At 36.7% G+C, this 23,297-nt stretch overlaps 2 protein-coding genes across 2 annotated transcripts in view; both read left to right on the top strand.

Moving 5' to 3' along the window:
* Window positions 1-23,297, top strand: part of LOC142350752 (uncharacterized) — a 275,857-nt gene that overhangs the window by 158,950 nt on the left and 93,610 nt on the right. The gene's annotated exons all lie outside the window — the stretch shown is intronic.
* On the top strand, window positions 566-21,589 carry LOC142350753 (sodium-coupled neutral amino acid transporter 7-like). The gene is made up of 9 exons (XM_075402708.1): window positions 566-589; window positions 2,226-2,481; window positions 4,889-5,042; window positions 9,465-9,663; window positions 9,921-10,044; window positions 12,453-12,762; window positions 17,390-17,505; window positions 18,365-18,540; window positions 21,258-21,589. Exons 2-9 carry the CDS (start codon window positions 2,291-2,293, stop codon window positions 21,482-21,484), a joined length of 1,497 nt encoding a protein of 498 aa, XP_075258823.1. The 5' UTR covers window positions 566-589; window positions 2,226-2,290; the 3' UTR covers window positions 21,485-21,589.

Raw genomic sequence — 23,297 nt, 5'->3', positions numbered from 1 at the left:
CTCCATTTGTTTGTCAAAGGCTTTGAATTCATCCATTTCTCGTTTTCTTTTTATTTTCACTAAACGTTCCTGAATTACCTTGGCCTCAACAAACAGGTTGTCGAATTGGCACCTGATACACAGATGGCGCCTTCTAGACAAGGTTTTTGTTTTTGAAGCATCATTTTCACTTGGATTTTGCGAGAAATAAATGCGGCATTATCAAATGCGGCATGTGCAAAACATAGCGCATTCAGTCTGAAGCCCATCTTCAAGCACGTCTTAATGACAATGATGTTCTTAAAATCTGCTATTTTGAAGCTAACTTTATTTTTGCTATTGCTAAAGAGCGTACAGTCGGTTTGCAGTGAACTGTTCCATTGTAAGTTTTCCGTGGAGTTTATATTTGTTCGTCTTGAATTTTGCACCAACGGTCATATGGTTCCGAGGTTGACCCGCTCATTGAGGGTGTGGGGCCATGTTTAGCTGTTTATTGAGGGTCAATTTTTGCATGATCCCTACAGTTTGCAAATTTATATCCGAGAATTCCTGTGAATATACCGAATTGAATCTTGTCTATATATCCGAGATTTATATCCGAGGTTTCCCTGTGAGTATACCGAATTTGATCTTGTCTATATCGGAATCGGAAGGTCTCTACCATAAAAGTGCTTGCACCTGCAATTCTTTGGTCCCGTGCATTAGAGGCTGAAGGGGAATCTCAAAGCCGGTGTGTTATTAGAGAAATTGAAGTGCACAAACTTTTTAGTTCAAGAAAAATAGCCGGGAGAAAAATTGACGGCCGTTGCGATAAAGCCTGAGAGGCAACAAAGGGGGGAAATGGATAAATTGAGCTCCGATTGTGAGGCGCTTAGAGGCAATCTAAAGGCAGACAAAACATTTTGTGCAAAACGAAATTTGAAAAACCTCCGCAAATTCGGAATAACCCTAAAAATACAAGAACATTGCCAAAATCGAAAAATCCGGAATAGGAATGTTTTTAAATAAATTGATAACAGATGTAAATATGAGATGTAAATAGGCTAAATATTGTATATAGGGAAAAATTTTCGATTGATTTTGTAGAATAGTTCCTAGAATTGTTTTAATTGTCGTCTCAGACAAATGTAAATACATATTCATTTTATCTTTTAACAATTTCTAAAACAGTTTTAACCTGACGATGAACGTAAAGTTCGAAAACGTTTGTTTTAAATATTGGAAGTAATTTTAATTTGACAAATTGGTTTCCTTTACATATAAAGGCAGGGTCAGCCAGAAACGCCTAACAGGAGTAATTGAATAACTCCTTGAAACAATAGCTGACCGATTTCAAAGGCAATGCAGCAACAAAGAGAAGCAGCCGACAAACTGGAAAAAAGAAGGACAACTTGCGACTGGAAAATTACAATCAGTACTTGGCCAAAAGAAGGACAACTTCAACTGGAAAATTACAATCAGTACTTGGCCAATGAGTGCCGGAAAAAGGACACCGTTACTGATAGACATTGAAAGCCAAGACAGGCCTTCGAGAAAAGTCTCTTCGAGCTTCGAAGCAAGTTTATGAATAATTGGCCTGCTACGATGTTCGAGATCTTGTCGGGAAGAGTTCTGCGAACAGAGCAAATCAAAAAACGTTTCAGCAAAATGAGCCTCTTGACGCATCCCGATGCTGGTCGAGATGAAGAATTCCTCAAAACCATCAATCGTGCATACCAGATTTTTGGGCAACGATTAAGCACGAGAAGCGTACAATATTTTTGGACAGAAAGAACCCGAGAAACATGAAAAGTCATTAAGAAATTGATTTGAAAAGAGTTATGACTGAATTTAGTGATGGAATACTGTTGAGTGGTACACTCTATTCTTACTAAGAGGAGGGCAGTGTGAGTGGAACGTTTAAAAAATAAAAGCTCTAAAAATGGCTTCAAAGTCAATTATGTAGTTCAGATGCTATTTCATTACCTGATTTATGGCTGACACAATAATGATAGGTGTCGGGAAAGTGAAGTAGACATTTGATAAAACAAAGCTCGAGCCTCGAGCAATATTGACAAACCTGACTATCAGTATTGACTGGGCTAATTTAGCACGGTGATAAAACCGATATTTGGTACGGACCAACGTAAGTTGTGTTTCTTTGGTAACAAGCTCAACTCATTAAAGATATAATATATTGCGCATGGGGGCTACTATACAAGTCCTGCCTAAATCTCCTAAAATTTGTCTAAATTGTATATTTTTAGTAGAGCCATGGCAGTCGCCAAAATTAGAGGCCATTGAGGCAGAAACAGTGATCAGTAATTTTAACATGAGCAGTGGAGAATGGAGAGGAGCAGTTTCGAATGATGGGTACGAGTACTCTCACACTGATGACGATGAGAGACTAAGTGTAAGTGACAGTTCCTCCAATTCTACGGTTGTCAAGGAGGAGTACCATGATGAGTCTGAGATATTCGGAGGATCAATTGGATTATTCACTGGCTTGTCCAATTTACAAAGGTGTGTAGAAATATTTTCAAAGTTTACGAATCCTTCAGATCCAAAGAGTCGTGGTCATGGTTTATGTTCAAATCAATTACAATCATATCCCAAAGCCTCGACATTGTCATCATACTCCATCTTTCTTCTACCTGTTTTTTTCACTATGCCAAGATGCACACTATATTAGTGCTTCGACACACTATATTTGTGCTTTGACGTGAAGATCTTTAGGGTCTTTCCCATTATAGCCCCCTCCCCCAGCTTAGTGGTCAGATAACCTATAGCCCCCCAATCATGGTAAATATACCATAATGGGGGCAATATTCTCATGGGGGGGTATAATGAGAAAGACACGATCTTTAACCCACTCGTTCCGCTCGTGTTTTCCTGCATGGGGACGCAGGACCGTCCGCAACGCGCACTATAAAACAACTAGCTAGCAAAATTGCCGATAAGAAAGACAAATCATAGTCGGACGCAATAACGTACATGCTCACGAGAATCAATTTTGCTCTTCTGCGCAGCGCTATCATATGCCTCAGAGGGTGCCGTGGTTCCAAACGGCCGACCGACATTGATAGTTCTTGCAGCGCCATAGTGTGGGAGGGGAGACTAGAAATTTACTTCTTTTGACGCAGCTCTAAAAGAGTTAGTTTTTTTGTCTTAAAAATTATATACGATGCAGTGATGTCTATGTTTATTTTTCTCATGACGCAGCTCTAAAAGAGCTATAGTGCCTTGTTTTTAAAATTATATGCGATGCAGTGATGTTTCATAGTGGGGGATCACTACTCATCCATTGGATTGTCCCACGCGGCTTAAGAGCAAAACCCCCTTTAATTTTTCAAGTCATATAGATAAATGTATGACACGTGGTTTTTTGTATGTTTGCATGCTCAGCCCAACTATGTGCCCAAGCATTAAAAATGCCTGGACCCGGAGACTTATTGTTGTCAAGTGAATCAATGGCATCATAGAGTTCCTTTAGTGTGAGTTTTAAGAAATAGGGGGGTCTGCCGCACACTTTTTGACACATTTCTCCCAAAACTTTTTTTCCGACCCGGATTCGAACCCACGCGGGCAAATCATTGAAATTTTTGAAATGTGTCAAAAAGTGTGCGCAGACCCCCCTATTTCTTACTACTAGTGTGACTGTTCTGAAGCAAAATTTCTATGCGAGAAATATTTGGAGCGCTCACATTTTGTCCTTCGTATAAACCTAATTTTTGAAATATTGTATAAGCCTAATTTTTGAGAATTATTGTTGTTAAGTGAGTTCCGTTAGTTCCTTAAGAGTTCCTTTAGTGTGAGTAGTAAGAAATAGGGGGGGTTTGCCGCACACTTTTTGACACATTTCTCCCAAAACTTTTTTCCGACCCGGATTCGAACCCACGCGGGCAAATTATTGAAATTTTTGAAATGTGTCAAAAGTGTGCGGCAGACCCCCTATTTCATACCACTAGTGTGACTGTTCTGAAGCAAAACTTCTATGCGGGAATTATTTGGAGCGCTCACATTTTGTCCTTTGTATAAGCCTAATTTTTGAAAACTTCTGAGACTATTTGCAATATCAAGTTCAATTTCTACTTCTCTTTCACCATTGACTCTTTCACCATTGACTAGTTTGTCTATAACGAGACACTCCATTTCTTGGCCATCAATTTTTTTCTTGATGAAACTCCATTGTTCTTTACTTGTTAGTAATTCATTGAAAAATTGTTTGCACTGTTTTCAAACGCCTAGTAACCAAATGTCTCTGATATTTGAAACTGGTATGCGCTTGCTCCGATGGGTTCTTTTCCAGAGATTAAAAAGTCTATGTTTTGATATGTCTGATTACTGAACTGATCTGTCAATGTTGATTGATATGATTATCGGACTATACTGAAATTATGCTTGATACAAGACAATATCAATTCAACTCAATGATGCCTTCACTCACAGGGGTTGATTGTGTAATACAAGACGTGTAGAATCCACAAATTTTCGTGATTTTTTGTGTTTCAAGATCATCAAATTACTTATTATCCGTAAACGCGAATCAAATCTTAAGTCTTTTCTGTTTATACTTCAACAGAGTAGAATAGTCAAGTTGTCGACGTATATACGACCATGTCTAATCAGTGATTGTGTTTGCATGTCATTTGGTTGTGTCGACAACTCAATTTGATTTGCCAACAACCTAAATTGAACGAGACACTTGAGAACGGATATCGTTGTGTTCGCTTGGAGTTAACACAGGGAATGCATTTGAACAAGTAAATTTAAAGCTGCTCTGCTTGAAATAATTTAATTATTATTTTGAAGCATTATGCTTACTGTACTCTATGCTGTATCTCTACTGCGATCCAGCGTTGAACAACAGCCATGTAGTAGAATTGTTTTGTTAACTTTTGGACTTATTTTGTGGTCTGTGTTGCTTCAGATCCTACAATGACACTTGGCTGATAGGGGGCAACACTTCCCTACTCGGTGCAATATTCATAGTGTGCAATGCTGCCCTTGGTATCGGAGTCGTCAACATCCCTCACGCTGTCCTCTCTATCGGAGATCTCTACGTGGCATTAGCCTGTCAGTCTGTATGTATCATCATTCCGTAAATAATAATTCCAAACCCTTTAAAGGAGGGGTAATTAGAGCCTGGATTTTTTTCCCACAAAATTGGACCGTTGTTCATAGAGTTGGGCGATTTGAAAGTCCATTGAGCAGATTTTGGTGTTTTCTTCCTTCCCATCGGGAATAAAGTTTTAATTTTAATTAATAACCCGCCTAATCTTCTAAGGCGGCTATTATAGCGCTCCTATTTTTTCAATTCGTAAAATTTGAATTGTATTGGGGCGCTGTCTTTTTTACGACTCGACGAGGAGTTATGGTGATCTATTTTTAAATCGGTTTCTTCTCTTTTCACAGTATGCAAAGTCAAATGCCGCACAAGAAAACAAGTGTTCAGGCCAATCTGCTGAATAGACGTGAAAATCAGAGCAAAAGAGAGTAGGGTTTTTGTGCATGCAGTATTCTAAAAGAGCTAGAAAAGTGAGTGTGCAAAATTTCGGCTAAGTTAGCAATATTTTTGGATTACGATGCAAATAATATAGTTTTGGGTGATATTTTGAGCTGATTTTGCCATTTTACCCTGTGGAACGATTTTTTTAGCACTTTGCGTTCTTCATTGTTCAATACCAATTGGGGTCTTTTTATGGTTCCGCTTAGTTTCTCGTGTATTCGGTAATCTTTGACCTGATTGATACTGATTGTGAGTTGTGTTCGTTAAAGAACATGGTATTCTTTTCATCAAATTTTGCTAGTCTTTGGCCAGAATGTTTTTGTATGCTTGTTAATCGACAATTATTTCAGTATTCAGTAGCCGCAAAGCAATAGCTGTGGTTATTATTGGCCTTCTCTTTATTTTTTGTTTGGTCGTCTAAATTTTTGTTACAACCATTTGACGTCAGAACTTCAAATCTTTGCTTAATCGTCATTGCACCTGGCGTAATTAGGCTTTTGATCACACGTAACTTACCTGCCACTCAGAATCACCACTCACTGAAATTGACTTTCCTTTACTTAACTTCGAAGAGATAAGGTCATGTGAGTTTGTGTCTCTAATTAATGGTTATTTAAGAGAAACTAATTGAAGCAGAAACAATTAAAAGAACTTTCTTATTCAGTTAGTTTCTTTAACTTTGTTTTTGAGACTGCAAATCTACGAAGCTCTTGCAGCTGTTTTCTGGCAATCTGCCAGAAAAAATTTGGAAGATTGTTGAAGAGTAATTGATTGGATGCAGCATTTTGCGTTTTGTAGGAAATTGTGTAACCGAAAAATTGTTTTCTTTACTCGGTTTTCTCCATGTGTACCGTTTTGCAGTTTTGTTCAGCTGTTGTTCGTTATTTGAACAAGAACTGTTTTCTGCAAGTTTTTTCGGAGTTGCAACATTTTTATCTGAAACAGAGGAAATTTATCAGATTTCTTATGTTTTAACAGATTTGATTTTGTTGTTCTTTCTATTTTTTATTTTGTATTTGTTTCAAAATAACTATAAATGAGCAGAGGCACAATTTGGTTGAGCAGTAGTTGGCTGGGGTGTGAGTGAATTTGTACTTCGAGTCGGTTCCGGAGTTTTCCTGCTGTTTTTTCGAGATGTGTCCACACGTTTTCATGTTTTTAGGTCAAATTTGAGTGATGATTTTGGTCACGCTGAAACCGGAAGTGGAGTGAAAAAGCAATCGGTTTTGTGGCCTAAATATTTTTCGCTCTGATTTCAGAGTAGATTGTGAAAAGGGTGCTTAAAGAAAACTTTGCTTTCTCGCTAGTGGTTTTTTCACATTGTGCTGTTCGATTTACGGTTTTTCCTTTTTTTTTTGGATCTGAGTTGTTTCTCAATGGGTTTCCCAATCCATTAGTAGTCCGTTCTAGATCTAGTTTTTTGTATGGGCAGAACAAAATTCTTTGAAAAGTGTCAGGATTTGTCATGCTATGTTTTCACAATTCAAAGAATTTGAGTTGTATTGGGGCGCTGTCTTTTTTTTTAAGATCTGTTCACACATTTTCATGATTTTTGAAGTCAAATTGGAGTAGTGATTTTGGTCACGCCGAAACAGGAAATTGAGCGATAAAGCGAGTGGTTTTGCGGCGTGAAATTTTTTCACTCTAAGTTTCAAGCAGACTGAGAAAACGGTCTTTGAACAAAAATTCGCTTTCTCGCTTGTGGCTTTTTCTTCACACGCGGCAATTTCACTTTGATTTTTACAGTTTTTTGGTTTTCGATTTGTTTTCTGAATGGTTTTCCCAATCCATTCATGCTTCATTCTAGGTCTAGTTTTTTGTTTGAACCAAATGTCCATTTCTTGCTAGAGGTTTTTTGCTCACATGCGGCATTTTGACATTGATTTTGTTTTTTTTTAAATTTTTTTGTTTTTTTTTTAAAATGGTTTTCCCAATTCACTCATAGTACTTTCTCGGTCTAGTTTTTTGTTTAGTCAATGAAAATTCATTGAATTGTACATCAGGACTTGTCCTGCTATGTTTTTTATTTCGTCAAATAAAAGTTTGTTTCGTTTTAACATAGTTCACAGCTTCTTCAACTTTTTGCGTGAAGCCTTTTTGACATGTCTGGGCCAGTTTGATTCTTCCTCCATCCTACTGTTGCTCACCTAGAATAATCTAGAATCAACAGAGTCAGTGTCGCAAAAAAACGAAATCAAAATAGAAAACAGGATTAACCCATAAAGCCCAATTTTGGATGCCCGCTTTTTGAACTTTGGGGTCTTTCCCATTATAGCCCCCATATGAAACTATAGCCCCCATTATGGTATAATTACCATGATTGGGGGGGGGGGGCTATAGGTTATTAGACCGCTAAGCTGGGGAGCTTAAACTTATTCGATTTTTTCAAAACTTATTCGATTTTTTCATAAACTTATTCGATTTTTTCATGAACATCACCTCACAGTTAATACCTCTAAGACTGAATTCATGATATTTGGTAAGAGCAAAAGAAAAGATTTCAGTGAACAGATAATTTTAGATTCAATTCCAATAGACGAGAAACCTGAAGTAAAATATTTAGGGGTTCACATAGACAGCAATTTAACGTTTCAAGAGGAAGTGAAACATATCTTACGAAAAATGGCCCGAGGAATAAAAACAATTTATGCTATTAGAAAATCAATTCCACAAAAACTATTGATAATTGTCTAAATGCCCTATTATTAAGTCACTTGCACTACTCAGCGGTTATCATTCACGCAATTGAGCAAAATTTAATAATGTCTCTTGAGAAACAGCTTAACTGGTCATTACGGGCAACCTTTTTTAGACAGAAATTTGAATCTGTTCAAGATATTAAATGCAGTCGGAATATACTACCCGTAAAACTCTTTTTAAAAACAAAAAGATTACAATACTTTTGGAAAATAAAAAAACAGTTACGACCTGCTTTTTCACCAACATCGGGACGTCCTTTAATCACCTGGAATCTTCATGAGTCTATAAGGACAAAAAAATTGTTCTGGGACCAAAAATTTTTCTCTATCAAAAGGCAAAACTCGTTTGTTAGATTAGCGATACTAGATTGAAATCAAACAAGACAAAAAAAGTTTCCCCAAGCAACTTTCTTCTCAGCTTACAAAAGGAACCCTTTTTTGTGGAAGGTTACTTGTTCAACATGGCGTGACTTTACATTTGGAAAATGAATTAGAACTACTGTTTACTGGTTGGGTTGACTTTATAAACTTAACTAATTTTTATTGTGAGATATGCGACATAATTTGAATTTAACTCAAGTTTTCTGTTATAATATGGAAATAATAAATTCATTTAAATAATTACACTGCCGGACTAATATCAATTGTACTCGTTGATGTGGATCGGAATTCAGTGGTTTTTTTTTAATGGGAAAGACCCGAACTTTGTTCTTAAAAGACATAGATGACATCTCTAATGCTTTTGGCATTGATTCTAGCCCCTGTATCCTCTCATTGAGAAACAGCAGTATGTCTAAATACAAACTCCATTCAAAATTTCTGTACAACAATCATTTTTTTTGTTTTTTGTTAAATCACAATCGGTGTTATATGAATCCTTGGCGGCTATTTTCCGGCTCTGTGGGGTATATTTAGCAATTGTTAAGAAATTAATGCTTGTGACTACACTTATAATCGCCAACTAAACCTAGTAGATTATTAAGGGTGGTACCAGCTGTCATAATTAATGTCATTAGAAATTTGTTAAATGGTCTTAATCTGACCAGGCTGATCAAATTCATAGAAGATCAACAGCACAAAATCAAGAAATTAACAGCTGAGCGATTGTCCAATGGTGGAGTGATTTTTCAATAGTGAAAAAGAGAGCAAGTGAGGCTAGGGGAAAGAAGATAAATCAATAAATAAAGCACGAAACTTTTCCGTTTGTGATTGGGATTGTGACTTTGGTTTATAATTTGGACTTTGAATCTGTAATGAGGTCGAGATCTATTTCGTGTACTTATTGGTCTATTTTGTAGATAGTTGTGTGTGTTGTGCTATCTACTCTCTTCCTTCTTGGCTTCTGTGCTGAGAAATGTCAGGTGTCCTCTTACGAGAGTGTAATCGGATCTCTCTGGGGTCACAAGGTCAAACTGGCAGTGGAAGTGATCATTGTGTTGAATGGATTCTTCGCTTGTATCATGTTCCTCATCATTGCTGGCGATCAACTGCCGCACGGTACTTCTTTCATTTCTATTCCTATCAACGCATTTTTGTCATCGTTTATATTTTCCTTCGAGTTTTGCATCTTCACCCACTCTTGCGTGAACAATTTTAGGAGTTCAGAACTACTGTTGTTCTATCGCAACCACTTTCTCATCCAGTAAGTCTCAAATTAATCTATAAATATTGACCTTTTTGCCTCTTCCACGTATTTAGTTTCTGTATCTAATTCCAATTCTGTATAACTATAACTGTTGAACAAATTGTTTCAGTGTTGTGTCTGTTGGATGGTAGCAAAGAGCCAGCTGAGTTCAGAGAGATGTCAATTGTGTTGTCTTCCCTCGTCATCCTCCCACTCTGCATCCCTAAAGATATATCCTACTTGTCCTACCCAGGGTACGACACCTACTCATCCACCCCCTCTCCCCAATCCATCCACTACCGCCGCCACCACCGGTCTTTAAAACAACACTCAATTAGCAAGTTGACATAGTAGTATACAATCTTGCAGTGTATGTCAGTATTTATCAAAGATAGTTTATCAGTTAGTTATGTCTTGCATAGAACAAGAGAAATACATAAGAAATAAGTCAGCGTTCAAATCTAAAATCCTTCCATGGAAGTCTGCCGTACGCTATCTGTTTTGAATCCTTCCTAAATTCGGCCAGAAAATGGGCTTTTATTCGTTTCTTGAAAGCCTTCAGACTGGTATTGTTGCATTTGAGATTTGATTTAAGTATTACATTGTTCCATAAATCACAAATGAAAAATTGAGTTCTGGAAAATTTGGCAGTTGGACCGCACAGGGGTGGTACCAAAAACCGGCACGCTTTTGTTTTATAATCTGAGAGTTTGGAAAATCGAGGTTTCTGTGTATGCAGCAATCTTGATTTGATTTATTTTGTTGAAATAAACTATGATTTTGGATTTTAGAAAGAAACTAACTGGGAGTATCATATTTGCGTCTGTCGCAGCATGCTTTAACAGCTGAACTTAGTTGTTTTTCTGAAGATATTATCAAAATTTTTGATATACCGCTAAATAAAGTAGCCGAATAATGGAGGTGACTAAGAACTAGAGCACTCAAAAGTTAAATTCTTAATAGCCGCACAGCGATAGCTGAGGCTATTATTGGCCTTCTCTTGGTTTTTTTTTATTTATTTCTTCAAGATTTTTGTTACGACCATATGACGTCACAGCCAATTTTTGTTCATTCGTTCATGCAATTTCAACTGAAACGCGTGCGTGACGTCCTTTTTTGCTCTTAGTGGAGCGAGTTTTTACCTCACTCTCAAAAATGACTTCCTGACTTTGAAATTGACTTTTATTTACTTTAATTGAAAGAGTTTAGGTCAAATGGGTATGTGTTACTCTAAATGAAGGTTATTTAAGAGCAGCTGATCGAGGCAGCAGTAACTTATACAGATTCTTAATCAAAATATAAAATCTCAGCCTTCAATGGAAAGAGTATTTTGTGGTCTGTCTTTTTTACTGTTTTGTTGAGACTGCAGATCTACGAAGCTATTGCGGCTATTTTCTGGCAATCTGCCGGCTGTGTTTTTATTGGCAAACCTTTTTTAATGGCCGATAGTTTTTATACCACAAGCCATTTTCTTCAATATGCTGTTGACCTCTTCTTGAAAACAAAGATTCTGGTCTAAAAACACCCAGATATTTCACTGATGTTTTAGCTTGAATAGTTTTGTTTTAAACTTTGATTGGCTGCTTCTGAGTTATTTGGTTTCGATGTTTGAGACAAAAAACTAAATACCCGGTTTTTTAGCATTTAAGTTTATTTTATGTTAATCAAAGTATTTAGAGACCTAGTCTTTCGACGCTTTTTCCAGACTGAGCACAACATAGAATGACTGTGTCGTCTGCACATTGTAAAAGATTATGTTCGGATATCTTTATCTGTTTGATATCGTTTAGGTATAAAGTGAACAATAGCGGTCCAAAAACAGTCCCCTGAGGAACACTTTTATAAAGGGAAATCCAATCTAATTCAACTATGTTTACGATTGTTTTCTGTATTCGGCCCTTTGTAAAGCGTTTAATTAGAAGAATTGCATTTTCATTAAACCCGAGATATTTTGGCTTGGAATGTAGAATTTCATGGCTGATAGAGTCAAAAGCTTTGGAGAGATCTAAAAAAGCTGTCGAAACAAATTTCTTGTTGTTTATTTCCTTTACATAGTTTTCTTCTGCTTGAGCTCGTGAAAGACTGCAAAGAAAAGCAGAATTGTTCAAATTCCAATCATGAAGTTTTAGTATGTGCCCGTTTGAGTAGGTTTGGAACTCAGTGCCGTATATTGTCAGATTTATTTATGGAGTAACTATGAAATATTTTCATTTTTAGGTATTCCTTTCTAAATTGTAATTTTTGTACCAATGCTCTGAACTTATTTATTAACGTTATGCCTTTCCTAATGTGAGTTTGAAATGATTGTGTGAAGTAACCTCTGCAATCTTAACTTCATAACTGGGATTTTGTAAAATTTAAATCAGGTGTTCATTAAATCATCCGGAAAACATTAAATCATTGTATTCCCAGTCTGCATTTTTACTAAGCTCAGACTGATCACGTCACATTTTGCCTCCAAATGTATGAAATGGGCCTAAATAGAATGGTTAATGCAATTGGACAACATTTCAAAATCATATCCAATTACAATCCAATTAGGACACAAAATGAGCATAATTCCACTTCAACTGTGCAAACATGGAAAAAAATAATAACAAACCCAAAATATCTTTAATGTAAAACTTGGTCCTGATTTTGGACGGGTTTTCATTGTTGACAGATTGGTGTCTGTGGTGGCTGTGACGTATCTGCCCATTGCAATTGTCCTCCGATACTACAGGAGAGAAAAAGAGCCAGAAGAACCGTCTCCTAAATTTACAGATATTAATTTTACATGGCTGGGACTACTCCACGCTCTCCCCACTTTCGTGCTAGCCTATCAGTGTCACTTGAGTTGTGTGCCCTGCTATGCCAGTTTAAAGAAACGCTCTATGATACGATGGGCATTCATCATATCCAGTGCACTGGTGGTCGTGTCTGGCATTTATGCCCTCGTCGGTTTCTTCGGATTCATGACATTTGGCAATCAGGTTTGTGTCCTTATTATAAATTGATATAAACTATGCTTTTTCTGCTGAATATTAATTTATTGCTCTCAAACGAAGTTTGTAGCAATAATTGTAAACGTGTTGGTCTTTTTTATGCAAATTTTTTGCTTGACTGTTTTCGCGCTTTTCTTATAGAACATTCTTGACTTCTCAACTGACTTTTTCTCGCTTTCGTTCTTCATTTTTGAGTGATCTATATTGCTCCCACTCCGAATTAAAGCTTGTTGCTAAAATAAAATCGATTGCAGCACAGCAACAAGAAGGTCCTGGGAGCCGAGTGGGCAGTGCTTCTGGTGAGGGATCGGGAGGTCCATGGTTCGAATCCCGGCGTGATTAGCTATTTTGGCATCCATAAAGAAAATTTTGTCTAGGTTGCAGCCACTGAATTAAATCTCGCCTGTCGTTTGAAAGCAATTCTTCCGACATTAGTCAGCTTATGTTAATTAGCCGCCTCAGCTGGCTATTATAGCGCTCCTATTTTACGACTCAAAGATGAGTATTGGTGGAGCGTCTTTTTTTATCGGTAATTTTGTTGGAGTGCATTTAAAACAGGAAGTGAAATGCGTGAAAACCAAGTGTTTAGGTCAAATTGCTGGGAGAAGAGAGAGCGTTTTCAGTTCATGCTATATTTTTGAGAGAGCGAGAATAGTAGGTGTGAAGAAATTTTCGTTTTAGCGAGCAAAATTTTTTGATCACCTGAGCCATTTTCAAAGCACTTTTTAGTTTAAATTCCATTCTTATCTGTCAAAGATGTTTGCATCGTGTACCCAAACTAGTAATAGTTTGTTTGAATGCTTTTTCGATTCGCTTTACCTTTTGATCACGTTTTTCGTTTTACATAAGTCACGATTTTCACGTTTGACTTACTTCACTCATTGTTTCAACGGAATGGATTTTAAATTCTTTCAAGCATTGAATTACGTAATTTAGTGAATACGGTCGATGTCAAAAGAGCAAAATCAAAAGAAACGGGATAAACCGATAAATCCCGGTCATTAAGTCTTTTTGAATTAGGTTATCATAGCTCATTAGAGCGAGTGCTAGCTGATATTAATATTAAGCTTAATACCTTTCAGTATATAAGCTGAAGTAAGTATAGGTTTAGAATCTAGCTGAAACTGCACACTGAATTAGAACAACTTTGAAACTTAGGAAATATAGGAAACTTGTCAATAATATTTTTCTACATTGTCCTTTCTTTTTTTTCCTTGGTTTTCTCTATATTAACATTTTTTCGCTTTTTCTGTCAGTTGCCAGTCACTTATTGAATGAGAACTAACTGTGTCGAAAGGTTTTTGCAGGTAGTTGTTTTCGAGCCGCAATTATCAACGAAATTTTTTATTAGATTCTTTATCAATTTTTGTTCTCAGTTACTTTTCCATAGTTAATTTGCCTGCTATTGTTTCAGTTTAGTCGGCATAATCATTTATAAGGCTCCTTATGTTGTTAGGGTAGTTAAGTTCGTACTCCGAGTTGTTTCCGCCAGTCTTCGGGCTATGTTTTTTTTACTTTGTCGTTCTAAAATTTTTTCGCTTTACCTTTTTTCAAAGTTTTTTGACTTCTCTAAACTAATTTTACCGTTCTCTCATTCTGCTAAAAGTGTTTTTAGACAGCAGTTGCTCAGCAAAACAATTCAAAATGACCGGAGTCAGTATCAAAAAACGAAATGAGAAATAGAAACGAGATAGATCCTAATTTTAGATGTCCCTTACTCGAACCGATACCATCTCTATTGCTTATTGGTATTGACACTAGCCCCTATGTCTAACTACGAAATTGGATTATGTTCAGCTACATATTGACATCAAAATAGTTCTCACTTTAAAATTATTGTGTACAAAAAATCTTTTTAGTTTTTCTGTTCTTTCAATCCTAATCTTGGTTATTGGAACCAACGGCGACTATTTGGCAATCTGCTGATTATTAATTAAATTTTGTACAGCTTTCTTATGTCACTGCTCTCTTATGTTTATAGCTGCGAAGCTGTAAGCTGAGCGGAGCTATATTGTGGTGCTCTTGGTTTTTTTGTTTCGTCGTCTGACGCTCTTTTTTCGTTTTACGTTTGTTCACACAGCAAAGATGAAAAAGTCAAATTTTCTGATTGACTTCTTCCTCTCACTAACGGCATTTACGCGCGTGACGTCATTTCTCGCTCGCTTTAGCAAAAGTTTTTAGGTTATTTGCGTGATTAGATTTTGAACATACGTGACTTACCTCACTCAATAAAATGACTTTTGCACTTTGAAAATTTAGTTTAATTTGAATTGGTTTAAGGTCAAAGGAACTCATGTGTGCAGTAAAGGTCCTTAATAAGAGGCTTCTGCGGAATGAATTTTTATAAATTTCATTAATTTATCGCTGAATGTTTTTACCTAGTTTTTTGAGCGGCGTCTATTTTTTTTTCAATTTAGATCTGTATCTGTTTATCTCTATTATGTGGCAAGCAGTTCTATACTTCCGCAGCTATTCCGGCAATCTGCCGGCTATTTTTTTTATAGCTGCGAAGCTGTAAGCTGAGCGAAGCTGTATTGCGGTGCTCTTGGTTTTTTTTGTTTCGTCGTCTGACGCTTTTTTCGTTTTACATTTGCTCACACAACAAAGCTGAAAAAGTCAAATTTTCTAAATGATTTCTTCCTCTCACTAACGGCATTTACGCGCGTGACGTCATTTCTCACTCGCTTTAGCAAAAGTTTTTAGGTTATTTGCGTGATTAAATTTTGATCATACGTGACTTACCTCACTCAATAAAATGACTTTTGCACTTTAAAAATTAAGTTTAATTTGAATTGGTTTGAGGTCAAAGGAACTCATGTGTGCAGTAAAGGTCCTTAATAAGAGGCTTCTGCGGAATGAATTTTAACAAACTTCATTAGTTTATCGCTGAATGTTTTTACCTAGTTTTTTGAGCGGCGTCGATTTTTTTTTTCAATTTAGATCTGTATCTGTTTCTATCTCTATTATATGGCAAGCAGTTCTATACTTCCGCAGCTATTCCGGCAATCTGCCGGCTATTTTTATTATAGCTGCGAAGCTGTAAGCTGAGCGAAGCTATATTGCGGTGCTCTTGGTTTTTTTTTGTTTCGTCGTCTGACGCTTTTTCCGTTTTACATTTGATCACACAACAAAGCTGAAAAAGTCAAATTTTCTGAATGATTTCTTCCTCTCACTAACGGCATTTACGCGCGTGACGTCATTTCTCACTCGCTTTAGCAAAAGTTTTTAGGTTATTTGCGTGATTAGATTTTGATCATACGTGACTTACCTCACTCAATAAAATGACTTTTGCACTTTAAAAATTAAGTTTAATTTGAATTTGTTTAAGGTCAAAGGAACTCATGTGTGCAGTAAAGGTCCTTAATAAGAGGCTTCTGCGGAATGAATTTTAACAAACTTCATCAATTTATCGCTGAATGTTTTTACCTAGTTTTTTGAGCGGCGTCGATTTTTTTTTCAATTTAGATCTGTATCTGTTTCTATCTCTATTATATGGCAAGCAGTTCTATACTTCCGCAGCTATTCCGGCAATCTGCCGGCTATTTTTATTATAGCTGCGAAGCTGTAAGCTGAGCGAAGCTATATTGCGGTGCTCTTGGTTTTTTTTGTTTCGTCTGACGCTTTTTTCGTTTTACATTTGCTCACACAACAAAGCTGAAAAAGTCAAATTTTCTGAATGATTTCTTCCTCTCACTAACGGCATTTACGCGCGTAACGTCATTTCTCACTCGCTTTAGCAAAAGTTTTTAGGTTATTTGCGTGATTAGATTTTGATCATACGTGACTTACCTCACTCAATATATTGACTTTTGCACTTTAAAAATTAAGTTTAATTTGAATTTGTTTAAGGTCAAAGGAACTCATGTGTGCAGTAAAGGTCCTTAATAAGAGGCCTCTGCGGAATGAATTTTAACAAGCTTTATTAATTTATCGCTGAATGTTTTTACCTAGTTTTTTTGAGCGGCGTCGATTTTTTTTTCAATTTAGATCTGTGTCTGTTTCTATCTCTATTTTATGGCAAGCAGTTCTATACTTCCTCAGCTATTCCGGCAATCTGCTGGCTATGTTTATTATACCTGCGAAGCTGTAAGCTGAGCGAAGCTATATTGCGGTGCTCTTGGTTTTTTTTGTTTCGTCGTCTGACGCTCTTTTTTCGTTTTACGTTTGTTCACACAGCAAAGCTGAAAAAGTCAAATTTGGTGAATGACTTCTTCCTCTCACTAACGGCCTTTGCGGGCGTGACGTCATTTCTCACTCGCTTTACCAAAAGTTTTTAGGTTATTTGCGTGATTAGATTTTGATCATACGTGACTTACCTCACTCAATAAAATGACTTTTGCACTTTAAAATTTAAGTTTAATTTGAATTTGTTTAAGGTCAAAGGAACTCATTTTTGCAGTAAAGGTCCCTAATAAGAGGCTTCTGCGGAATGAATTTTAACAAGCTTTATTAATTTATCGCTGAATGTTTTTTACATAGTTTTTTTGAGCGGCGTCGATTTTTTTTCAACTTAGATCTGTATCTGTTTCTATCTCTATTATATGGCACGCAGGTCTTCTTTCGCAGCTATTCCGGCAATCTGCCGGCTAGGTTAGTTTGATTTCTCGTGTTGTAGACAAAGAGTGACGTGTTACTCAACTATGCCTCCTCTGATGACGTCATCACCCTGGGACGACTCACTCTCCTCTGTTCTGTCATCTTCTCATTCCCTAACATGCACTTCGTCTCAAGGTCACTCAAGTCATTCATTTTTTTCAGCTGATCTTGAAAATGTACTATAAATTATAAAACGGGGGTGTGATCCACCCAATGGACGGAACACTGAGCCCCCACTATGGAAAGCTTGGAAAACTGAATTTTTGCCATGAAATAAAAAGAAAACAATTGTATCTACTCAACATCTATCTAGCCAACATCGAGCTAACTAATCGAAAATAATTCATCAGTTTCAATTCATACATTTGAGTCAAATTAGTTTCTGATGTTATATTGGGTAAATTTTAATAGAAGATTTCCGTGATCTCCTTTGTGTAAACGTTGTTTGTACATTTTTGTAGAGCATTAATTCTCTCTATAATTATTAGGACGAAATTTTGAAGACCCGATTGTGAGGGTTTCTGGGAACAAACAAAAGGCAGACTCAATTGCGTGGGTACCATGGTGATTTGTGGATATATGCGTGGTCGTAATAAAACTTTCTGAGAATCGACTGAACTTAGAACTGATTTCAACCATGAGTTCCCCAACCAATCATACTTTAACTCATTAGTGTAAACCGATTTAATTGACATTTATATCCTTTTTTTCTTTCTATTTTTCTGCTCGAGGTGAAAGCCAAAGCAGTGTTGTTGATTTGAATGAGTGATTTCAATTACATTTGCATCCGTCAATCACAAAAGTGCTCCTTCACATTAAAATTAATTTGTAAAACTCCAGACAGCCGCAAAATTCACCGCGCTTTAAGAATTAAACCAATCAAAGAAATATTTGAAAGTCTTTAACACTGTATGCGTATCTTTGTTTTGAATATTTTTGTTTATTTGTTTGTTTTGAATTGTCCATTGTGTCCATTGATTTGATGATTGTTTAGATCGGCATATCAATCTCTCCTGAGGTGTACTGACAATGTCTCTTCTCCCGTTAACTCATTCTTCACTCCTGCTTGGCTACTGGGGACTCTCTCCTCCGCTCTCTTCATCCCTGAGATTGGAGTTGTCATCAACAGATTCGGACCAGTTGCTGCTTTCTTCATACTCGGTTTCCCAGGTGCTCCTTGTCTCTTATTTAACTTCCAAACTGTTGCCCCTCTAACCTCTTGGACACTCCGTGTCTTTTATTCTCACCTCAAATAAAGTTCAAGCAATTGTAATTGGTTTGACATTCAAACGTGAAACGTTCATTTTTTATTTCGTCAGAAGAAGCCAATCAAGAACTCATCATAGGGTAAAGAGATTCCTACAACATAAGATGTGTGACTCTAATGAATTCGTCCCCGATAACAGTTTACTTGGATGTTGCTGAAGCATTTAATTCTATACTTTCATTATCAATGGCCGCCCCCTCATCTTAGCCGGCTATTATAGCGCTCTTATTACAATTCAAAGAATTCGAGTTCTATTGGTGTGGTGTTCTTTTATGCGTCTCAAAGAGGAGTATTGGTGGAGCGTCTTTCTTTTAGATTTGTACATTTTTATTTTCAAACTCAACCTCTTTCTTTTATAGGTAATTTTGTTGGAGTGTATTTAAAACAGGAAGTGAAATGCGTGAAAACAAATTGTTTATGGCAAATTGCTGAGTGAAGAAAGAGTGGTTTTTTATGTCAATTATTTGAAAGAGCGAGAAAAGTAGGTGTGAAAAAATTTTCACTGAGCGAGCTGAAATTTTGATCACGTGCACGTGCGGTTTTCTGAAAGCAGTTTTATAGCTTTAGCTCCAACTTTTTTCAGTCAAAGGTGTTTAATAGCCGCCGTCAGCCTCTCAGCGGCTATTATTATAGGCGCTCTCCTTTTTTTTAAATTCGCTTTTCCTTCTGATTACTTTTTTTGTTTTACATAAGTCACAATTTTCACTTTTGACTTCTGACTAACTTCACTCAATGTTTCAACTGAATGGATTTTAAATTCTTCCACGCATTCAATGTGGTAAATACTGTCAAAGGCAAAAGATCAAAATCAAAAGAGACAGGATTAACCAATAAATCCCAGTCATTAAGTCATTAAAAATTAAGTTATCTAAGGTCATTAGAGTGTATGCTACCTGAAATTGGTATTAAGCTTATTAGTTTTCAGTTTAGAAGCTGAATTAAGTATAGTCTAGAATCCAACTGAAACTGCACGCCAAATTAGAACACTTTTTGACACTGAAAAAAAACCCGATGTGCATCAAGCGCGTCAACGGCGGCTATTTTCCGGCAATCTACCGGCTATGTTTAGTTCAATTATTATAGCTGCGAAGCTGTAAGCTGAGCGTAGCTATATTGCGGTGCTCTTGGTTTTTTTTTGTTTCGTCGTCTGATGCTCTTTTTTCGTTTTACATTTGTTCACACAGCAAAGCTGAAAAAGTCAAATTTTCTGAATGACTTCTTCCTCTCACTAACGGTATTTACGCGCGTGATGTCATTTCTCACTCGCTTTAGCAAAAGTTTTTAAGGTTATTTGCGTGTTTAGATTTTGATCATACGGGACTTACCTCACTCAATAAAATGACTTTTGCACTTTAAAACTGAAGTTTAATTTGAATTAGTTTAAGGTCAAAGGAACTCATTTTTGCAATGAATTTCAACAAGCTTAATTAATTTATCGCTGAATGTTTTTTACCTAGTTTTTCGAGCGGCGTCGATTTTTTTCAATTCAGATCTGTATCTGTTTCTATCTCTATTATATGGCACGCAGGTCTATTCTTTCGCAGCTATTCCGGCAATCTGCCGGCTATGTTCTAAACTGGTATTAATGCGCTTGGAAGCTTTTTTGACAGTCTGAAACGAATTTTACACATTTGTCAATTTTTAGCTTTTTAAAACCATTTTGACTTGTTTTTAATTGCTTTCAAAGTTGGTGTTAATGCTGTTGGTTTTTTAATGCGACTTTTTTAGGCGGGTATGGTTTTTTATTGAGCTTATTGTCCTACATTGTAGATGCTGAATGCAGAATGCTTATTGAATTCAATTTTTCACACTTAAGGCTGTCGTCAATTTTTCTCTACTTTTCTAACATATTTAATCTCCACGTACGTCAGTGGAATCAACGATGAATGTTTCCGTCAGTCTTCGGGCAATGTCTGTTTTTATGATATTGTCTGAAAAAACGAATGCGTACTCTTACGTGTTGCCTATTACATGTTTTTAAATTGCAATGTTAGCTGACCAAAATAATTAATTCGTTACTTTTTTTACACTCTTATTGAGGCAATCAACGGTATGTTTTAGGTGGTCTCTTAAATTCGTTTGAGCTTTCAATCACGTTTTTCGTTTCAATTAAGTCACGACTTCTGACTTTCCTCATCGAAAGTTGTAGCCTCGTTTTGATAGAAACTGACAATTTAATGCTCTCGATCCAAGTTTGAAGCAGGTTTTGTAGTGCGTCTTTCTTTTATGTACAGTTTTTGATTGACTAATTTATGAAGCTAATTTTGAGCTTTAAAGTTTCTGAGTTTGAAGTGGTCTGAATTTGCGCGCCTTTACAAATGAGGTCAATCGCAAAAGTTTTTGCGCACCCGGTCGACGAAGCAGGCACAATGTAGTTCCGGCTCTTGTTTGAGTTCAAATGATCTCAGGCAATAATTGGTTATGCTAATGCTCGTCGGTTTTCTGCTCATAAGAGAACACCCTAGTCGAGCTTACGCGCCTATCTTGTAAGATCTTTTAAGAATCTTGCAAAAAGTGCTTATCTGGTAAGATCTTGCAAGAGCTTGTAAGATCTTATAAAACTTTTTTTTCAAAACTTTTATTGAGTAGAGAAAAGTTTTAAATGTATGGTTGCTTTTAGGTCTGTGTCTCATTCAGCTGTCGTACCGCAGCTGCAACAGAGGAGCGGGATCACGAGCAGTGGCAGCTGTTGGAATAATCGGAGGAGTGATGTACTGTTGTCTGTGTGCATTAGTACTCACTTGTTCACTTCTATCCTTCAACATTACAGATGATCACACTCAGTCACACAACAGTTCACACACTAATACCACTAATACTATTCTATCTGAACAACAACTGAACTGACCTGAACAATCTTTTTATATAAAAACTCCAAAACTAGTTTGTGCATAAAGTTTAATCGGATCTTTTCTGTTTGTGCCCCCAAACACCCCCCCCCCCCCCCCAGCTTAGTGGGTTTATATTCATGGCGCACGTTCCATATTTTAACATACGGATTTACTGTGTATAATGGCACGTGCTCTGTAACGGGGGGGGGGGGGGTTAAAATGGAAAAGATCCATTCAATCATTGTCTCGATTCTAAGAAAATTGGAACTGTTTCCTGTTATGCGATAATTTTTCATTGATGCATGTAATTGTTAGCCATTACAGTTAATGGTGTTAAATGTCAGTCATGTTAAACGGGGCGACTGGAAACAGTTCCGCGCATGCTACCATTCCGTATATGAGTAATTCAGTGAGGCTCATATAATTGGCGGTCGCATGCAATTACAGCTACTTCATTGCTCAGGTGCAATTTAATAGATAATGAGACTGTGCTAAGGTAGATTGATAGTTTTTTAGAGTAGTTGTTTGTTTTTAATAGCCGCCCTCATCTTCTCAGCCGGCTATTATAGCGCTCCTATTTTTACGACTCGAAGAGGAGTATTGAGATTCTACAGGTTTTTTTTAGCAGAAAGCAAGTTTGTTCATGACTTGAATTTTGACTTCTTTATATTCGAGCTTTTACCTCCGTTTTTGATTGTTGACTTCTGTTTTCGAACATTGGACTTTAACAATAGCTTAGTTTGTAATGTATGGCAATTGGTAACAGTCTGTAATTCAAGGTGAAGAGGTCAATTTGAGAAAATTAGATCCCATTTAACTGCCTACCCCCCCCCCCCAAAAAAAAACTACCCCCCCCCCCACGTACCTAACCCTCCCCCCGCCCAACGTAACTACTCCCCCCCAACATACCTACCACCTGTAGCCTCTCTCTAAGAAACAGAAGTACGTTATGTTCAACTACGAAATACCATCAAAATAAATCGGACTTAAAAATGTTTTTGTACAAAAATCTTTTTTTTTTTCAATATCTTCTATTCTTTCAATCCCAATCATGCTTATTGGAATCAACGGCGGCTATTTTCCGGCAATCTGCCGGGTATGTTTAGCTTAAGCTGATTCTCGTTGTAATTGAAAGGTATTTGATTTCGTCGCGTTTTTGAAGCTAGAAAGATGCATTATAAGTAGAATATAAAGTAAATTGATAAAGCTGCAACGGTTGTTCGAAATACTTTAAATGTTTAGCGAGTTAGTTGAAATGCAATTAAGCGCTTTTAAACATCGTTATCTGTGGGAAGCATTTGAAAATCAATTTCAATTTTGGCATTTGAAATGTTTGATAGCGTTGCAAACTTAATGGGACTATAGATTAACATTGTTTCAAAGTTAACATTTTGTTTCAAAGTTGAGTATTCACATTTGAAATGTTTACTAGATTTTGAAACTTACGTCTGATTTACCCCTTTTTGACAGTCGAATGATTTTGAGCTTTAGTCTGTCCCATAAAGTCTCAGTGTCAAAAAAACCTATCAAAAGGTAGGGTCAAAGTTCAAAAATAAACATATCACGTTCCTAAGCCATGAGAGAAAGCTTGGAGGTCAAATTTGAAAGATGCAAGGATAGAAATAATAATCAAACGTTCGAAAAACGCCTGTAGTAGTAGTAGTAGCAGTAGTAGTAGTAGTAGTAGTAGCAGCAGCAGTAGTAGTAGTAGTAGTAGTAGTAGCAGCAGCAGCAGCAGCAGTAGTAGTAGTAGTAGTAGGTAGTAGTAGTAGTAGTAGTAGTAGTAGTAGTAGTAGTAGTAGTAGTAGTAGTAGTAGTAGTAGTAGTAG

Source organism: Convolutriloba macropyga, chromosome 12 (genome assembly GCF_964194025.1).
Source record: "Convolutriloba macropyga chromosome 12, txConMacr16.3, whole genome shotgun sequence".
In the NCBI taxonomy this organism is placed as follows: Eukaryota; Metazoa; Xenacoelomorpha; order Acoela; family Convolutidae; genus Convolutriloba; species Convolutriloba macropyga.
Note: the sequence above shows the minus strand (reverse complement) of the source record. Positions and strands in the feature narration are given on the sequence as shown.